This window comes from Sphaerodactylus townsendi, linkage group LG01, assembly GCF_021028975.2.
Source record: "Sphaerodactylus townsendi isolate TG3544 linkage group LG01, MPM_Stown_v2.3, whole genome shotgun sequence".
Taxonomy (NCBI): Eukaryota; Metazoa; Chordata; class Lepidosauria; order Squamata; family Sphaerodactylidae; genus Sphaerodactylus; species Sphaerodactylus townsendi.
In genome coordinates, this window is record NC_059425.1 from 173,570,642 (window position 1) to 173,587,810 (window position 17,169).

Consider the following 17,169-nt stretch of genomic DNA (forward strand, 5'->3'; position numbering starts at 1 on the left):
CCAATCTGCAGCCCACAACATACTGACTCTAAGGGACACATAAAAGCTGTGGGAGGCAAGTTATCCTCCGCCCTACACTGTGTGTGAGCAGAAGTGACCTCTGGTTCTACAGCATGATCCAGAGAGGACTTGGTGATTTGGGGACCCTGGACAAAAGTCCAAGATGGGCCCCCCAATCATTGCCCTCCACCCTAGCCTCATTCAAAAGGTGGCCCTGACTCCATACAAGGTGTATGAGCCACTTGGCCGGCTCCTGCCCAACTCCAGGGGAGAGAAACATGTGGCAACCAAACAGCCACTTCCTGAGCCCCAGAGGGGGCATCCATACATGGCAGCTGCCATATCAGCAGAGCCCGAGGTGGTGGGCACAAAGGGCAGAAGGGGTCTGTATATATTTTCTCTTCTCTCCCCACCCCACTCACAGAGGTCAGCCATGGGGGTCAACCCCCACCCATCCTGGGGCAGTTGCCCCCAATGGTCTATGGCTAAGACAGCTCTTGATCAGAACATTTGAGTCCAAGCAACAGGTTCTTAGAACAGCTGTTTCCACAAGCAATATGAATTTTATCCAGAAATTTGATACTGTTGGATTCTGACAGAATCTGAGGCTAGCAGTAGTTCAAGCCTGACCGTTTCAGCACAGTTTTCTTTCGGAAGGATTTCTCTTAAGTTACTTTGGTCCAAACAAGTCCTAATCAGTCTCGACCACAGACCCAGTGCCAAACGGAGAGGAGCCTCCCAAGAATAAGGGATCTGAATCTTCCCTACTGGAGAATCAGACCTTGTTCCATAAGTTTCCTTGACTCTTCACTACTGTCTCAAGGCCTCAGCTGCACAGCTTCTTCTATGTGGGCAAGGTTTTGGCAGCAATCTGGAACTGGGCAGTAGTAGTAGTAGTAGTAGTAGTAGTAGTAGTAGTAGTAGTAGTAGTAGTAGTAGTAGTAGTAGTAGGAGGAGGAGGAGGAGGAGGAGGAGGAGGAGGAGGAGGAGGAGGAGGAGAAGAAGAAGAAGAAGAAGAAGAAGAAGAAGAAGAAGAAGAAGAAGAAGAAGAAGAAGAAGAAGAAGAAGAATTTTTTTGGATTTATAACCCCCCCCCCCTTTCTCTCCTGTAAAGGTAAAGTTTCCCCTTAAGTCGCGTTCCACCCTGGGTTACCACTGCAAACAGTGATTTCATATACAAGCTGTTTTTGTGGAGTAGTTTGCCTTTGCTTTCCCCAGCTATTCTTTACCTCCTAGCTATGTGCTAGGTACTCATTTACCGACCAAGGAATGGGTGGATGGCTGAGTTGACCATGAGCCAGCTGCCAGGATATCTGACCCCAGGGGGCTCGAACTCCTGACCGTGTGAGTGGCAGTGCAAGCACTTAACCACTACGCCACGAGGCTCCTCTTCTCTCCTGTAAGGAGACTCAAAGGGGCTTGCAATCTCCTTTCCTTCCCCCCCCACAACAAACACCCTGTGAGGTAGGTGGGGCTGAGAGAGTTCCGAGGAACTGTGACTAGCCCACGGTCACCCAGCTGGCATGTGTTGGAGTGCACAAGCTAATCTGATTCACTAGTTAAGCCTCGACAGCTCAAGTGGCAGAGTGGGGAATCAAACCCAGTTCTCCAGATTAATCACTACACCACGCTGGAGTATGGATGACCTTAGAATTACACACATCTATACTTCAGTCTCACTGAACATATGAAGCTGCCCTGTATTGAATCAGGCCATTGGTCCATCAAGTTCAGAATTCTCTACTCTGACCATCAAAGGCTCACTAGTGTTTCTTTCACACCATCTACTAGCTAATCCCTCTTTCCCTATCAGAAGCATATAGCTGCTTGAAAACTAAACTATTAGAACAAGAGTATTGGGATATGATAACAGCTGCGAGGAAAATGTGTTCCCCCCTGACCCTGCTTATTCCAATTGAACAAGGACACATGGCCAATTATTTACATTGGATCACCAACCCTAAATTAAGAAGAGCCTTAACACTGGCCAGATTCAATCTAATGCCTTCTATGCTGCTCTATGGCAGATATCAACAAATTGATAAACAGAGGAGGCTATGTCCATGCAATATGGGTCAGGTGGAGACGCTCGGTCATACCCTCTTTCCTGGTGCAAGGTTTGTAAAAATCAGAATATCGCAATCTGCACTTATCCCACTTCTGTATAACAATCTAACCGATGCTCTTAAGATACCTATGCTTTTGAACAACATGGATCCCACAGTGTGCGAGAATGTAGCAAAATTTCTGCTAAAGATAATAGACGTAAGTCTAGATGAATACCAATCAATGTCTATGTATTATGACCACATATAGCCAGCAGTAATTTTTCTAGCTTCTGTCAGTATCCGATGACGTTTAAGTGAGTCAACTTAGCTGAAGGAATGTCCTATAGTTACAGAAGGACCATGTATATATTTTAGTACCAATGCCTATAACTGTGAGCAATAATGGGCAAATTTTGTATGCTTATTTTGTATGTTTATTTTATGCCAATAAAGGCTTGTTACTGTTACTATTACTATTACTAGCTAATTCTTTCAGCTGGAGATGCCGGGGTTTGAACCTGGGGCCTTCTGCATGCAAAGCAGATGCTTTGCCCCTGAGCCACAGCCTCATGTCTCCCATCCCTCTCCAGGATTCTATAAACATTCAGGGGCTTGAAAATAGGATTGACAGCTCCAGGTTGGGAAATACCTGGAGGTTTAAGGGATAGAGCCTCAAGAGGGCGAGGTTTGGGGAGGGGAGAAACTTCAGTGGGATATAATGGGCTCATTCCGCACGTGCAGAATAATGCACTTTCAAACTGCTTTCAGTGCTCTTTGAAGCTGTGCGGAATAGCAAAATCCACTTGCAAACAGTTGTGAAAGTGGTCTGAAAACGCATTATTTTGCGTGTGCGGAAAGGGCCTTAGAGTCCAAGGCAGCATTTTTTTCCAGTTGAACTCATCTCTGTCACTTGGAGATCACTTGTAACCCCAGGAGATATCCAGTTACCCCTTGGGGGTTGGTAACCCTACTTGAAAACCAAAGAAGACGATTTATAGCCTTCCTTTCCCTCCTGTAAGGAGTCTCAAAGCAGCTTACAAATCCCTTCCCTTCCTCTCCCCACAACAGGCACCTTGTGAGAGAACTGTGACTAGCCCAAGGTCGCCAATCAGGCTTCATGTGTAGGAGCAGGGAAACAAATCCAGTTGACCAGATACAAGTCCACTGAACTTGCGTGGAAGTGGGGAATCAAACCCGGTTCTCCAGACTAAAGTCCACCTGCTTTTAACCACCACATCAGCTCTCTGCACTAACATGTTCTCTTACTGTGCTTGGCTGCGGAACATGGACTTAAAAAAATTAATTAACATTACAGCTTGTTGCTCATGTCATGCATGGAAACTTTAAGTGGACTCAGTTCTACACAAGTACAAATTCAGTCCAACTACCAGCTGATAACTATAATGAAAACAGTACTGTACCTGCTAAATAGGTACAATTGGAAGATACGTACTGGGAATGGGGAAACAGCTCGGTTTGGCAACACAGGGTGCCTTGGGTTGACTTGGAGAGAAGGAAAGGCACTAGTGACTCCCTATAACAAAAAGAAAAAAGAAAGAGAGTTCACATCAACCAATGCCTCTTTCAAGTGCCCATATCATCAGACAGAAATATCCCAGTCTAGTAAAATGTACATCTCTACGGGATGGAATACTTCCATCAGGTCTGGCGGTGTGAATGTAGGCTAGCTAATGACCTGCTCAGCTTCTACAAAATTAAAAAAAAGAAACTGCATTTGGCTGCCGTGGCTTTTCCAGGCTGAGGAGCACATCTCGCGGCCACATACAACACCAGCTACAGATGTGGGTAAAATGTTAGCAGCAAAACTGATGGACCACGGCCACTCAGTCCCAAAAAACCCATAACAGCCAGTTGATTCTGGCCATGGAATCCTTCAACAATACATTGAAATGACATTTGCTGTACAAGGAGGAAGAAAGCTCAAACAAAACATGAATGTTGGGTAAAAAGCAACAACACTGCCTTGGGCCCAATCAAAGTACTGACGTATGATCATCTAACCTCTGTTTAAAAACCTCCAGAGAAGAAGACTCCACCACTCTCCAAAGGCCCTTCCGCACGTGCAGAATAACGCACTTTCAATCCACTTTCAATGCACTTTGCAGCTGGGTTATACAATGCGGAATAGCAAAATCCACTTGCAAACAGCTGTGAAAGTGGGTTGAAAGTGCATTATTCTACACGTGCAGAAGGGGCTTTGGAGAGTGGTGGAGTCTTCTTCTTTGGAGGTTTTTAAAGAGGTTGGATGATCATACGTCAGTGCTTTGATTGTGTCTCCCTGCACGGCAGGGGGTTGGACTTGATGGCCCTTGGAGGCTCTTCCAACTCTATGATTCTAACAGAACAAAAAAGCAAGAGGGCGGGAAAGATTGATCAATTGTAAAACAAACAAAACAGGAATCCCTCTTGTTTACTGGAAAAGGCTGCCCCAAGATCCCCAAGGTCATTTCAGGATTACGAGCTCCCTGTCGTATGTGTCAAAGGGAGAGAAAACTGCAAAGAGTTAATTGTGTAGCTTCACACCGGCCAGACAGAATGTGAATAAGCTAATGTTAAGAGCTCCAAGTTCACTGCAAAGTTCTCCGTGAAATTCTCCCCCAATATACAAAGTACCTATTTATTAAGGCGCTAATATTTCTCTCTCTTTTTTTAAAATTGGAAAGCACGTAAGAATAAATTGGATTGGAAAAGTCACACTGTTTATTCATTTATGCAGCATACCCTGCACCCTTTCTCTGAAAGAAAGCCATGGGGGCAACTCCCCCAAGAGAGTTGCCATAGTCACCCACATGACTTGTTCTTCTCGAAACGTTCCTCCACCTTGTTGCTTCTATTCGGCATGATACAGTTTCCAGATGAAATACGCAGGCTTACCCATCTCCTAACCCAGTGGTGGTGAACCTTTGGCACTCCAGATGTTATGGACTACAATTCCCATCAGCTCTTGCCAGCATGGCAAATTGGCCATGCTGGCAGGGGCTGATGGGAATTGTAGTCCTTAACATCTGGAGTGCCAAAGGTTCGCCACCACGGTCCTAACCTGTTTTACCTGCCCCAGTATCACAGTAACACCTGGGTCTGGGGTCTCTCTTCATCCCTCCCCACATTGGCCTTGTACAGTTTACCAGACTCTGAAAATATCTCCAGTAATGACCCTGTTCAGGGCCAGCAGGGTGCACTGGTTAAGAGTGGCAGATGCTAATTTGGAGAGACTGGTTTGATCCCCTACTCCTCCGCAAGAAACCTGGTGGGTAACCTTGGGCCAGTCAAAGTTCTCTCAAAATTTACCTATCCCATGTGGAAGTGGCAAACCACCTCCCTATGTCACTCTCCTTGACAATGCTACAGGATCGTCACAAGTCATCTATGACTTGTCAGCACTTTAAATACACACAGTAGCCCTAAGCGCTATTACCAGAATTACATCAGCTTTGCAAAGCAATGCACCAGGCAGTTCTGCATATCTGAAAAGTAAAGGATAAGGTGGCATCCCTGAAACACATCTCCCCGCTGGAACTATGCCAAAAACACCGCAGAGCAGCAGAGATACAAAGCACGACGTTATGAATACTTGGCAGCTGCACATGATTTCCTAATCTGATATGCACGCTACATTCAGATCCACTCAAAAATGACTGAGGGTGCACTTTTGGAAACGGGTATTCACAAAGAGAAAAGCAACTGCAAATCAACCTTTCTACAAGATTGATGACCTGCTCAGAAGCCTGAGACAGCCCCATTTGAAACATGTTAGGAACATCTAAACATTGCCTTTGCATTCTTCATAAAAGTATATCACCAGCAGAACACTGGCTGAACAAGTGCTCCAAGCAGAGGTGTAGCTCCAATGGGACAGGGGGGTGCAACGCACCGGGTGCGCGCCCCTGTGGGGGCACAACGAGGGCGTTCCAAGGGCATGGCGGGGGCATTCCGGGGTGGAGGCGGACGTTGGCATGGCAGGGTGGGGGATGCACCAGTGCACTGGCCGCTTTCCCCCCTCGCTACGCCTCTGGCTCCAAGTCAGTCATCTTCTACCCATGAGCTGGGACACCCATCAGTGGTGTCACAAAGTTCAACTTGCAGGGGCCAAAGGCCCTTAGAGAGTTGCCTTTTGTAAGCGCCTGTAGTGTAAAGAACGCTAAGCCTCCTGCCTGTCTCTGTCCATGTGCTGAAAGCTGCGGTAGGACAATGAGATCTGGTAATTCACTCTAACCCTGGACTTGCTCTTCACTATGGTACACCTATTGATGATTGGACTGTGATTCCATCACTCTAGCTCCGCCCTTGCTATCACGTGATTCTGATGTCACAGAACTTCCTGCCATGATCCTGCAGTTCAGTGGTTCCCACATTTAATGGGATTCTGGGTTGGACGCATTGGAGATCACTGCTTTAAGGGGCATGTGCAAATTGGGCTCATAATTGAAGCTTTGCAACAGAAACAGTCAGGAAAAGCAGCACCACAAAAAAACAGGGGAAAGAAGAGTCCGGCTCTTAAGGCAATTGGGGAAGAATACAATGAAACACAATGAAAGAGAGCAAAGTAGCTCTCTTTTAAGCTTACAAGGTGCCTTCCTTCAATCTGTGGAGCAATGGGGGGAAACTTGGGAAAAAGTAAAATGATGGGGCATGACACTCAAGGTATTCCCCAAATCTCTGAGATCTACCACAGAAATTAAGTGATTTCTAGAGTGTCCTGAAAGACACTCTTCGCTGATCACCCAGAAGTGGTCACAGCATCTGCAATGCCCCCCTGTCCCCAGCAGCTCCCAGAATTCTTAGGCTTCGGGGTGAATACCCTCTCTTTTCCACCTTGTCAGACCCACAGGCCTTGCCTGGGAATTGATTGTGCAAGGGAGCAGCTGGCATTCTTCACCAAGGGCATATTTAGACACTGGCCATAACACATCCCAACAGAGGCGAAGCACTCACACGGACATGGGGTGTCACATGTCCCCAGGCGCATGCCAGCTGGTCACAGGGGGGCGGAGAATCACCTCACATCCCTTCCCTCCGCCCCGCCCGGCTGCTCCTTCAGCTAGCAGCAGTGGCGTAGGAGGTTAAGAGCTCGTGTATCTAATCTGGAGGAACCAGGTTTGATTCCCAGCTCTGCCGCCTGAGCTGTGGAGGCTTATCTGGGGAATTCAGATTAGCCTGTGCACTCCCACACACGCCAGCTGGGTGACCTTGGGCTAGTCACAGCTTCTCGGAGCTCTCTCAGCCCCACCTACCTCACAGGGTGTTTGTTGTGAGGGGGGAAGGGCAAGGAGATTGTAAGCCCCTTTGAGTCTCCTGCAGGAGAGAAAGGGGCAGGATATAAATCCAAACTCTTCTTCTTCTAGCAGAGCCTCTGCCAGCCGACGGAGCAGCCTGGCAGGGCCAGGTCAAGGGTCAGCCAGCAGCAAGCTCCCGCCAGCTAATGTAAGGGGGTGCTGGGGTGGGGTGGGGAGCCCAAAGCAGGTGTTGCCCCAGGTACCACCCCCCCCCCCACGCCTCTTCATCCCAACCAGGTTTTTAGGACAGTCCTTCAATTTCCACTTCAAGGGGCAACAGGTTCCTAACTAATCTAAATACAACATGGGGAAAAGACTTTGCAGACATCACAATCTTGCTGCTCATTTTTTCCTCTTTTTTTAAAAAAATGAGGGTAGATCTGTGCTGTCACAATGGAGCAAGGAGGCCATACCACCTTTGAAATATTAAATAAAAGCAAAAACAAAAGGTCGGAGCAATGGTTGGTGGAAAGGTAGAGAAATAACAAAAGGCCCTCAAAGATCACACAACAGTTCAACAGGGACCTATGACTGTCACACAGTCACACTCCAAATGACACATGAGGCATTAGCGGATGCACTAGCTGGGGGAAGAGCTGCACATTTTTTTCTGTGTCAAAGTATTGCTGTTTGAGTGTTGGGAAAACATGATGCTCCTTCAACAGACGTGTCACCTGGAATGCTGACAACTGGATCCTGTGCAACAGATGAGTAACAACAGTGCATTTACTGCGGGGAAAAAAAATCTGGAACGGCAAGAAGAATATTAAACATCGCGTAGCTAGAACCTGCCAACCCTGCCAACCGAGAAAGCAGCCTTACGGGAGAAATGGGCTGGGACCAGATTAAAGTGGGGTTTAGCTGGCTGCAGAAATGTTAAGAGAGGCACAAAGGATACCTCATAAAAGGGGGAAGCTGCCCCCCCCCCACGCACACACACACACTGGAATCTATCCTGCTTCATTATCCCCTGGTGATTGCCAATATGTCAGAATCACAGAAAATATTTCCGGGGGGGGGGGGGGGGGGAGATACACCAAGATGAAAGATCCTAGATTTGTGTGAAAGAAAAAGAATGCGTCAAATTATATCCATCCAGAATCGACTCTGCTGGAGTTTTTCCAGTCCTGGGTAGGTTAAAAATATGTGAACTTAATGCAATATTCTCCTGAAGCTAACTTCTCTTTTTGACAGTTTGTACATTTATGAGCAAACACATTCCTTGCCGAACCTTAAACGGTGCTAGCTGAAATATCCATTAACTGATTGCGATTTCCAAACCTTCCTGAGAACTGCCAGGGCATTTTGTGTGTGTGTGTGTATGTGCGCGCGAGCTCTGGGAAACGGAGAAATGGCATCGCTGAAGCATGACACACCCATAGTCTACAGCCTGAACATTATTATTCCTATGTTAACAGCCACAGACATGCGGGAAACCCAACGAATGGTAACAAAACTCAGACCCCCTGAGCATAAGCAAGGATGCAAGGAAATAATACTGTATTTTAACTGAATGCCAACCCTTTGTGTGCAACAGCAGTTATTGGCAATATCAGACCCACAGGCCATGCCTGGGAATTGATTGTGCAAGGGAATTGAGCGTGCAATTTGATCTTGCTAATATTTCTTGATATTTCTAATATTTGATTCTTGGAACATCCTCAGTGGGATACGATACATAACCCCAGTGACTTCTACGTCTCTCCAGTGCAGGTAGCAGGTAGGCCTCTATGCATCTAACACTAGGGTTATATTAGTTCCTATTATAAGGTTCCTCCTTCTTGGGAAGGGTTTTAAATATGGGTTTTCGCTGGACGCCTTTTATTGTACTAACCGCTGTTTTAAGGGGATTTTAAAGGGATTTTAGTAATTCTTATAACCAATGGAGCTTGTATAATGTGTAATTTATTTACCTGTATCTAGTTTTTGCTCCTTTTGTTTGATCGTATTGGTGAAATTGTATGTTGTACACCGCCCAGAGCCCCCTGGGGATAGGGCAGTATAGAAAGCCAAATAAATAAATAAACAAACAAACTGTCTTTTCAAGCAATTCAGTCTTTGGCAGTGGGGCCAGTACAAAGGCAGCGAATGCCGGACAAGCAAAACTTGTTCAGCGGCCAGCCTGCAAGAGCCCTGGCATAGAGACGGTGTTTCCAAAACAGTGAAAAGATTCTAAAACTCTGGCTTCCAAACGGCAAGTTTTTACGAGCCGTACAATCTTAAGGGTCTCAGCCTTTCAGATCATGAGGACACAACGTGCCCCTTCGCACACAGAGAGGTGCCTCTTTCTGGTAGAGCAAAACTCACGCCACGAGCAAGGTTGGGGGGGGGGGGGGGGGGGCGCTACAACCAAGCGGGCAGTGGCTCACAGCAGGGGCCTTACTAAACAACTGGCATCTTGCCAGGAGAGAAAACACCACCCAAGAAGGGGGGGATGCCAATGTAACAGGCAACCCTAGGGCTGGGCAGGGCATGTCAAAATGGCCTGGGAGCGAGCGGAGCTGAGTGGGGTCTGCAGTTCTACAAGGTAGCCCCATTCAACTCAGTGATGCCAATGGTGCTGGGGCGCCCCTTTCCTCCTCCCTCTCAGTTTACCAACAGGTTGCAGCGCCCAAGAAGGCAGCTGGTGAGCTGACACGGATCACAGTGGGCGCTGAAGGAGCTATTTGTGGTGCCGGCAGAGCTCCTGGGTATGGTTGCCAGTTCTGGGTTAGGAAACACCTGAAGATTTTGAGGGTGGAGATTAAGGAGGGTGGCGTTTGGGGAGGGGAAGGACTTCAATGGAGGATTATACCGCAGTGTACACCTTCCAAATTGGCTATTTTCTCCAGGTGAACTGATCCCTGTCGCCTGGAGATCAGTTGCAACAGCAGAAGGTGGGTAGCCTGGGCCTTGGAGCTCCCTACATTGGCTGCTAGTAGCCCATCCTCTGCATCTTAACTAGTCAGCCCGCCCCTAGCGTGGTGTAGTGGTTAAGAGCAGGTGCACTCTAATCTGGAGAACCGGGTTTGATTCCCCATTCTGCCACCTGAGCTGTGGACGCTTGTCTGGGGAACTAGATTAGCTTGTGCACTCCAACACATGCCAGCTGGGTGACCTTGGGCTAGCCACAGTTCTTTGGAGCTCTCTCAGCCCCACCTACCTCGCAGGGTGTTTGTTGTGAGGGGGTAAAGGAAAGGAGTTTGTAAGCCCCTTTGAGTCTCCTACAGGAGAGAAAGGGGGGGATATACATTTATTTATTTATTTATTTATATACTTTGGATTTTTATACCACCCTGTCCCCGAGGGGCTCTGGGCGGTGTACAACATGTAGCGTGGAACAATCGTAAGATAACTAAAACCTTTAAAAGCAGCAATAAGAACAATAAAGTATACTAATATAATAAATACAAATTTAAAGATAAGTGGCGTCCAGCAGCTCAATTTTCAAAGTCCCCTCCCCTAGAGGGAGGAGCGGCAAGTCCTATTAGATGACAAACGGCCCAGATGTAAGGGCCTAAAAAAGATCCAGCTGTTCTTCTTCTTCATCAACCCTGCCCACATAGTTGTTTGGTTCACACACACTCCCACCATAGGGAAGAGGCTCTATAACAATACGTATGATGCAGGGAGCAAGACCACCTTGCTTATGAGCAAGAGCCAGAAATCACTCCAGTACCTGAGTCCAGCACGTCTAAACCACGCACTGCAACCAGCACAGTCTAATATTAGGGGATGCCCTGCCCAGTTCTCGTAGCTGGGAGCTCCCTATGAGCTGCTTCAAGCATAACATGGCCTTTCATCTAGTGGTAGCCCAGACCTGGCAGGTCAAACTCACCAGTTGCCCATCTAATATTTTAGAAGCTACACTGGCCTGGTTGTGCTCGGTGTTAAAACAAAACACAAGCCAAGTGGCAATGGCTGTGCTTTAATCAAACAGCTGGCTCCTCCAAGACCACCCCAGCCCACTGCACCTCACCAGAGTATGCTGCCTTCGGAGCCAGCTGTACAAGTTGGAGGCTGTTAAGCTCAGGCAAGGGGAAAGCACCTGGTTTGCATTACTGGCAAAGGCATCTACAAGCAATGCGCTTTCGACCGGAGTGCAGGGAATAGAAAACGCAAAGGGAAGTCCCCCTCCCCCCCCCCTGTAAATACCGCATACGCCTGACCTGATAATATACCCAAAAAAAAAAAATCCCCCAAGAACCAGAGACTAAAATGTCAGGAGTGGAGATTGTTCAAGAAATGTTCATAACTCTGAGAGGGGGAAAAACCTCTGCCTGCAGATGCCGGCTACCCCTCCACACCTCCAGATATTTCGCAGACAGATTCCTTGCCAAGCTAGCCTCGCATAGATTCGTACCGCTGAGGTTCTTCTGCACGGCCGTTGTTTAAATTAAAGGGGAGCCCTCTGCAGGATAGGGGCTGGAACGAGGGTTGCTACCTTCCAGGTGGTGGTTCAGACCATTATTCCGGGGGGGGGGGGGGCTCAGCACAGCGAGAAGGGGCATTCACCGCACGCTTTGGGGCACGCTGGGTTACAGAATTGCAACCGGTTTCCTGATGCCTGAGATCAGCTCACTGGGGAAAAGGGCTGTTCTGGAAGTTGGCATCTATGACACTGCTAAAGTATCTCCTCTTGCAACGCCCTCCCCTCCCCGGGCTCCACCCCCTAAATCTCCAGGAATTTCTCAACCCAGAGGTGGCAACCTCAGGACAAAACAAGTCAGAAGCTGGAAACCTGGACCTTGCAAGCAGAAGCGCTTCTGTGACTAGATTCAAGGAGAGGGGTTAATTGTCAAGAAGGAGGAGGAGGAGGAGAAGAGGAGGAGATTTGGATTTATACCCCCCTTTCTCTCCTGTACAGAGACTCAAAGGGACTTCCCCTCCATAACAAACACCCTGTGAGGTGGGTGGGGCTGAGAGAGCTCTGAAGAACTGTGAATAGCCCAAGGTCACCCAGCTGGCATTGTGTTGGAGTGCACAAGCTAATCTAGTTCCCCAGATAAGCCTCCACAGCTCAAGTGGCAGAGTGGGGAATCAAACCCAGTTCTCCAGATTAGAGTGCACCTGCTCTTAACCACTACGCCACCTGGATAGCTTTAAAAGGGGCTTGGACAGATTTATGGAGGAGAAGTCGATCTATGGCTACCAATCTTGATCCTCCTTGATCTGAGGTTGCAAATGACTTAGCAGACCAGGTGCTCGGGAGCAGCAGCAGCAGCAGAAGACCATTGCTTTCACAACCTGCATGTGAGCTCCCAAAAGCACCTGGTGGGCCACTGCGAGTAGCAGAGTGCTGGATTAGATGGACTCTGGTCTGATCCAGCAGGCTCTTTCTTATGTTCTTATGCTGCTCCAAAGCCAGACAGAAAGAGAGGGGCAAATGACCTGATACTGTGAAAACCAACACTTTTACAACAGGAAATCTTAAATGGTGTGTTCTGAACTCTGGACCTCGACATGATCCATTGAAACATCTATCCCCAGACCTGCTTTCCTCCCATGAGATGACATGTTATTCCATTTTACCCTCAGGCCAACGCTTGGAGGTCAGTTAGCCAGAAGGTCTGGGCTGAGAATTCACTTCCCATAAGCTCAGGGGCCCAATATGGAAGGAAAGGAAATAATACTCTAGTCGTTTCCCCACTTACCATCTGCTGCGCGCTACTCTCCCCAAGTAGCGCTGCGTCCCGCGGCACTCCCCACTACAGGGGCGACAACGCAGCCACCCCGATGCTGCTGCTCTCGTGCCCTCTCAGCGCACATCATTCTGGCGCTCCTCAAAATGGCGCCTATTGATGACCCCACGCAGAGCATGGGGTCGTGGGGAAGCCCGGGAGCGCACCAGAAATGACATGCGCTGAGAGTAGCGCGCAGCAAAGGGTGGTCGAGGTAAGTGGGGAAACGACCTCTGTTATCTCAAGCTAAAATGGCCCTGGAGAGCTTTTGTCCCAGTGGAAAAACTGGTGTGTAATTTGCAATTGGGATATAGTGTATGGGGGGGTGGGGGGGGGAGGCTTAAAGTAGGTCTTCCACAGGAGGGTGGCTGAAGTATTCCTGAGATTACAACTGATCTCCTGGCAACAAGAAAATGGCCGCTCTGGAAAGTGAACTCTATGGCATTATAGGAGGTCTGTATATGGTCATCTGCTGAGAGATGTAAGCAAACAGCAGCCAGGGCAAGACCCATGAGGAAACCAGCACTTTCATTGCAAGGGTAGTGAATGGACTGGGCCCATTATATGACAGTCCCCTTAGCTGCTGTTTCTAAGATCTGGACTCCCACACTCTGTTCAAGAGTAGGGATCCCGGAGTGGAGCTGCTGGATTCATTAAGGATTCCCACACCTTTCCTGCTAAAAGAAACACATACGTCATTTACACATGTTATGGTCAACCGCAAGGGTCTCCCCCAACACAGAATAGGACCCACCCAAGTTCAGGTTTAAAATGACAGTAAAAGAAGGCGGGGGACATAAATTGAAGCCAACAGCCAGGGCGACTGGGTGGGGGAGTGTGCCATGTGCCACAAGGGACCTTTGGAAAATATCTCCCCAATTATAGGGGCTATCAATTTCCTCTTGATTTAAATAAATGCCGTTCTTAGGAATCCAAATTATGTGCCAGATACCAAAACTTCTCCGCGGGACGGCGAGAGGTGAACAACTCCTGCGTGCAAGAGAGATAAAGGCAGAGCAGAGAGAGTCATAAAGATGGCTGATCTCTCCGCCACATGCTTGGCCCTTAATGGGGCTTCCTTTCAACACATTCCAGCTAAATCAAACATATAATCCACGCTCTGTGTTGCAGGTGGCGAACCAGCAGCGCATAGACATCTGTTCAGTATGCGTTTGGCACACAGATCTCTGAACCTGCGTTTTTTGCATAGAGCCAGCAGCAAGGAGGTTTCTGGAACAGGTCCCTGTGGCAATAAACATGATCTGATGGTTTGTGTATACAAATACAGAACTTGGAGGGAGGGGGGCGTTGCAAGTATTTCCCCTTGCCCAATGGTTAACCTTACTTTCGGTTCCTTGATCAAATCATAGCCTGATTTAGTAGATTCATCTTTAATCTAATGGCTCTGACTACCCTGATATATTCTTCCTTCTGCCAGCATCGTCTAACACACAATGACATTGCGGTGTTGCTTAGAAAGACAAGGAACTGAACGCAAACCCCTTGGGAGGGACCTTCAAAAGCCATCTCTGCCGGCGTTCAGCCCCGGAAGCACCCCTTTTTGCTCCCTTGCCAAGTAATGCAAAATAAGAGGAGGTTGAGCTTTGAGCAGAAACAGTGGGGAAAGTTTTGAACTGGAAGCGGAAGGCCCATTTGTTGGAGGAAGGACTTTCGTCTGTTGGAAAGGTGCCTCCCACCAATGCAAGGTGTTTCTTCCAACAGAAGAAGACTTATTCCACCCAAGAAAAGTACCTCTAACTCATAGGTGTCAAAGGCACCTGGTGACGGCTAGCATCTTCAGAGGTATGTCATGGTGACACACCTCTGTAGTTATAGGAGGAAAAACTACCAGACCATGGCCACAGAGGCCAGAAAACCCACAATAGCCATTTCCCCACTGACAGAGTTGAACTGGTTTCTACCTAGATTCGCCTCAGTGAATCCCCACTGTTTTGTCTCAGTTCCCCCACCCCTCAGAACTGCGACATCCTTGTCGCAGTTATGAACTACACTTTTCTGCCGGAACAAGGCTGATACCGCTTCGAAGTGGGGAAGCATCGAAACGACACCTCATCCATTCAACCAATCACGAGCCACTTTTGTGGCATGTGCAGAACGGGAGAGTCATGGCGGGCAGAAAGCGTATGTAACTGTAAACTGTAAAAACTGTAAAAAAAAAAGAACACTCCCGTTTCCCGCCGTAACACAAGCGCCAATCACGATCGGGGAGTGAAACAGGCACCAAGATGATCCCGCCCACTTAGCTCGGTTCCAGGGGGCCGACTCAGTTGCTGTGGGGACAGCCTGGAATCACCCTCCACTGAAGGGAACCGAGTCGACCTTAGCTCCCTTCTGTAGTGGGGAAAGCCTCTTTAACTGTTTTCTCACAGCATTTGGCCCAACCATACAACCACGGTCATTATGTATCAATCAATCAATCAATCAATATTTTTATTTCGGTCAAAGACTAGAAGGTATCAAATATAGAATATAAAATCCACATTGTACATTTCCATACCAAATACAAAATAAAATTGAGGTAACCTGTTTCCAAAGACTGTTTGTCCAAACCCTAATATAAGTTCAAGTTCAAAACTGGAATAAAATTTGAATAAAAGATAAAATTAGTGATCCAGACTTCATATCCTTATTGCCCTACTTGTCCTTATTGCCCTACTTTTAACAACATAAGCACTAAATTTTGCCACCTCTCTGGTAACATTAGGATTAGCATCTTCTAGTAGACTTTTCATGGCAATTTCCTCGGGGCCAAGAAAAATTGTTGTTGGAGGAGAGGCAAACAGATTTGCCCTCATTTCTTTGTGAGTGGGGCATCATAAGAAAATATGTGTCAGGGCCTCTATTTCCCCCATATCACATGGACAAAGCCTGTTGATGTACGGAATTTTCTTATATCTGCCCCCAAGCATTGCTGAGGGAAGGGCATCACATCTGGCAAATGTGAAAGCCCTCCTAATTGACTGGCTGTCCAAGTTATATAGATAGGGGGAGGTCATTATGTAACCAGAGGTGGGACCCAACCAGTTCTCACCGCTTCTCTAGAAGTGGTTACTAATTTTTTCTGAGTGCTGAGAAGGGGTTACTAAAGCAAACTCCCTGCCCAATAGGGACTGGAGGTGCGCGTGTGCGGCGGCGCCACTGTTTGAATCCCACCACCATCGGAACCTGTTATTAAAATTTTTGGATCCCACCACTGTATGTAACTGGAGAGTCGGAGACATGTCATAAGCATAAGCATAAGCATTTTATTGTCATTGTGCACGCACAACGAAATTTACAGCAGCATTCCTCGATGCACACAATTTCAGACTCATACATCATCCTCACTTTCCCCTTCCTCCACCCATCCCTACACAGCCCCAAATACATCAATATGAAGCAGCGGAGTTTAGCATAGCCACAGCTCTAGAGTAGAAGCTGTCTCTAAGCCTTTTTGTCCTAGTTCTGAGGGCCCTGTATCGTCTGCCAGATGGTAACAGTTTAAAAAGAGAGTGTGCTGGATGAGACGGGTCCCTCAGAATATTTTGGGCTTTATTTAGGCTTCGGGAATTATAGATTTCTTCCAAGGAGGGAAGAGGGCAGCCGATAATCCTTTGTGCAGTAGTGATCACCCTTTGGAGCACCTTCCTATTCGCCACTGTGCAACTGGAGAACCATACACAGATGCAGTAGGTTAGGACACTCTCTATAGCACAGCGGTAAAAGGACACCAGAAGTTTTCCATCCAGTTGTTGCTTCCTTAAAAGTCTCAGAAAATACAGTCTTTGCTGGGCTTTCTTAACCACCGCGGCAGTCTGTACTCCCCAGGTCAAGTCCTCTTTAATCATAACGCCCAGAAATTTAAAACTAGCCACCCGCTCCACTTGATCTCCATTTATAGTCAAGGGCTGAATTTCTGAGCTATTCCTTCTATAGTCCACTATGAGCTCCTTTGTCTTGTTAGTGTTAAGAACCAGGTTATTTTCCCTGCACCATGAGAGCAGTCGGTCCACTTCATTCCGATAGGCAGACTCATCCCCTCCAGAGATGAGCCCCACCACCGTTGTGTCATCAGCAAATTTGATAATGGTGTTACTATGATAGACAGGAGTACAATCATATGTATAAAGGGTGAACAGTAAAGGAGTGTCCTGCAGGAGTGTATCA

At 47.6% G+C, this 17,169-nt stretch overlaps 1 protein-coding gene across 2 annotated transcripts in view; it reads right to left on the minus strand.

The window, feature by feature from the left end:
- FGF18 (fibroblast growth factor 18) overlaps window positions 1-17,169 on the minus strand; it is a 154,890-nt gene that overhangs the window by 95,364 nt on the left and 42,357 nt on the right. Inside the window, exon 3 of one of the 2 annotated variants that reach the window (XM_048500054.1) lies at window positions 3,502-3,582. The exons of the other annotated variant lie outside the window; for it this stretch is intronic. Coding sequence (XP_048356011.1) covers window positions 3,502-3,582 — 81 coding nt within the window. The remainder of the gene's footprint in view (window positions 1-3,501; window positions 3,583-17,169) is intronic. 2 annotated transcript variants of the gene reach the window in all.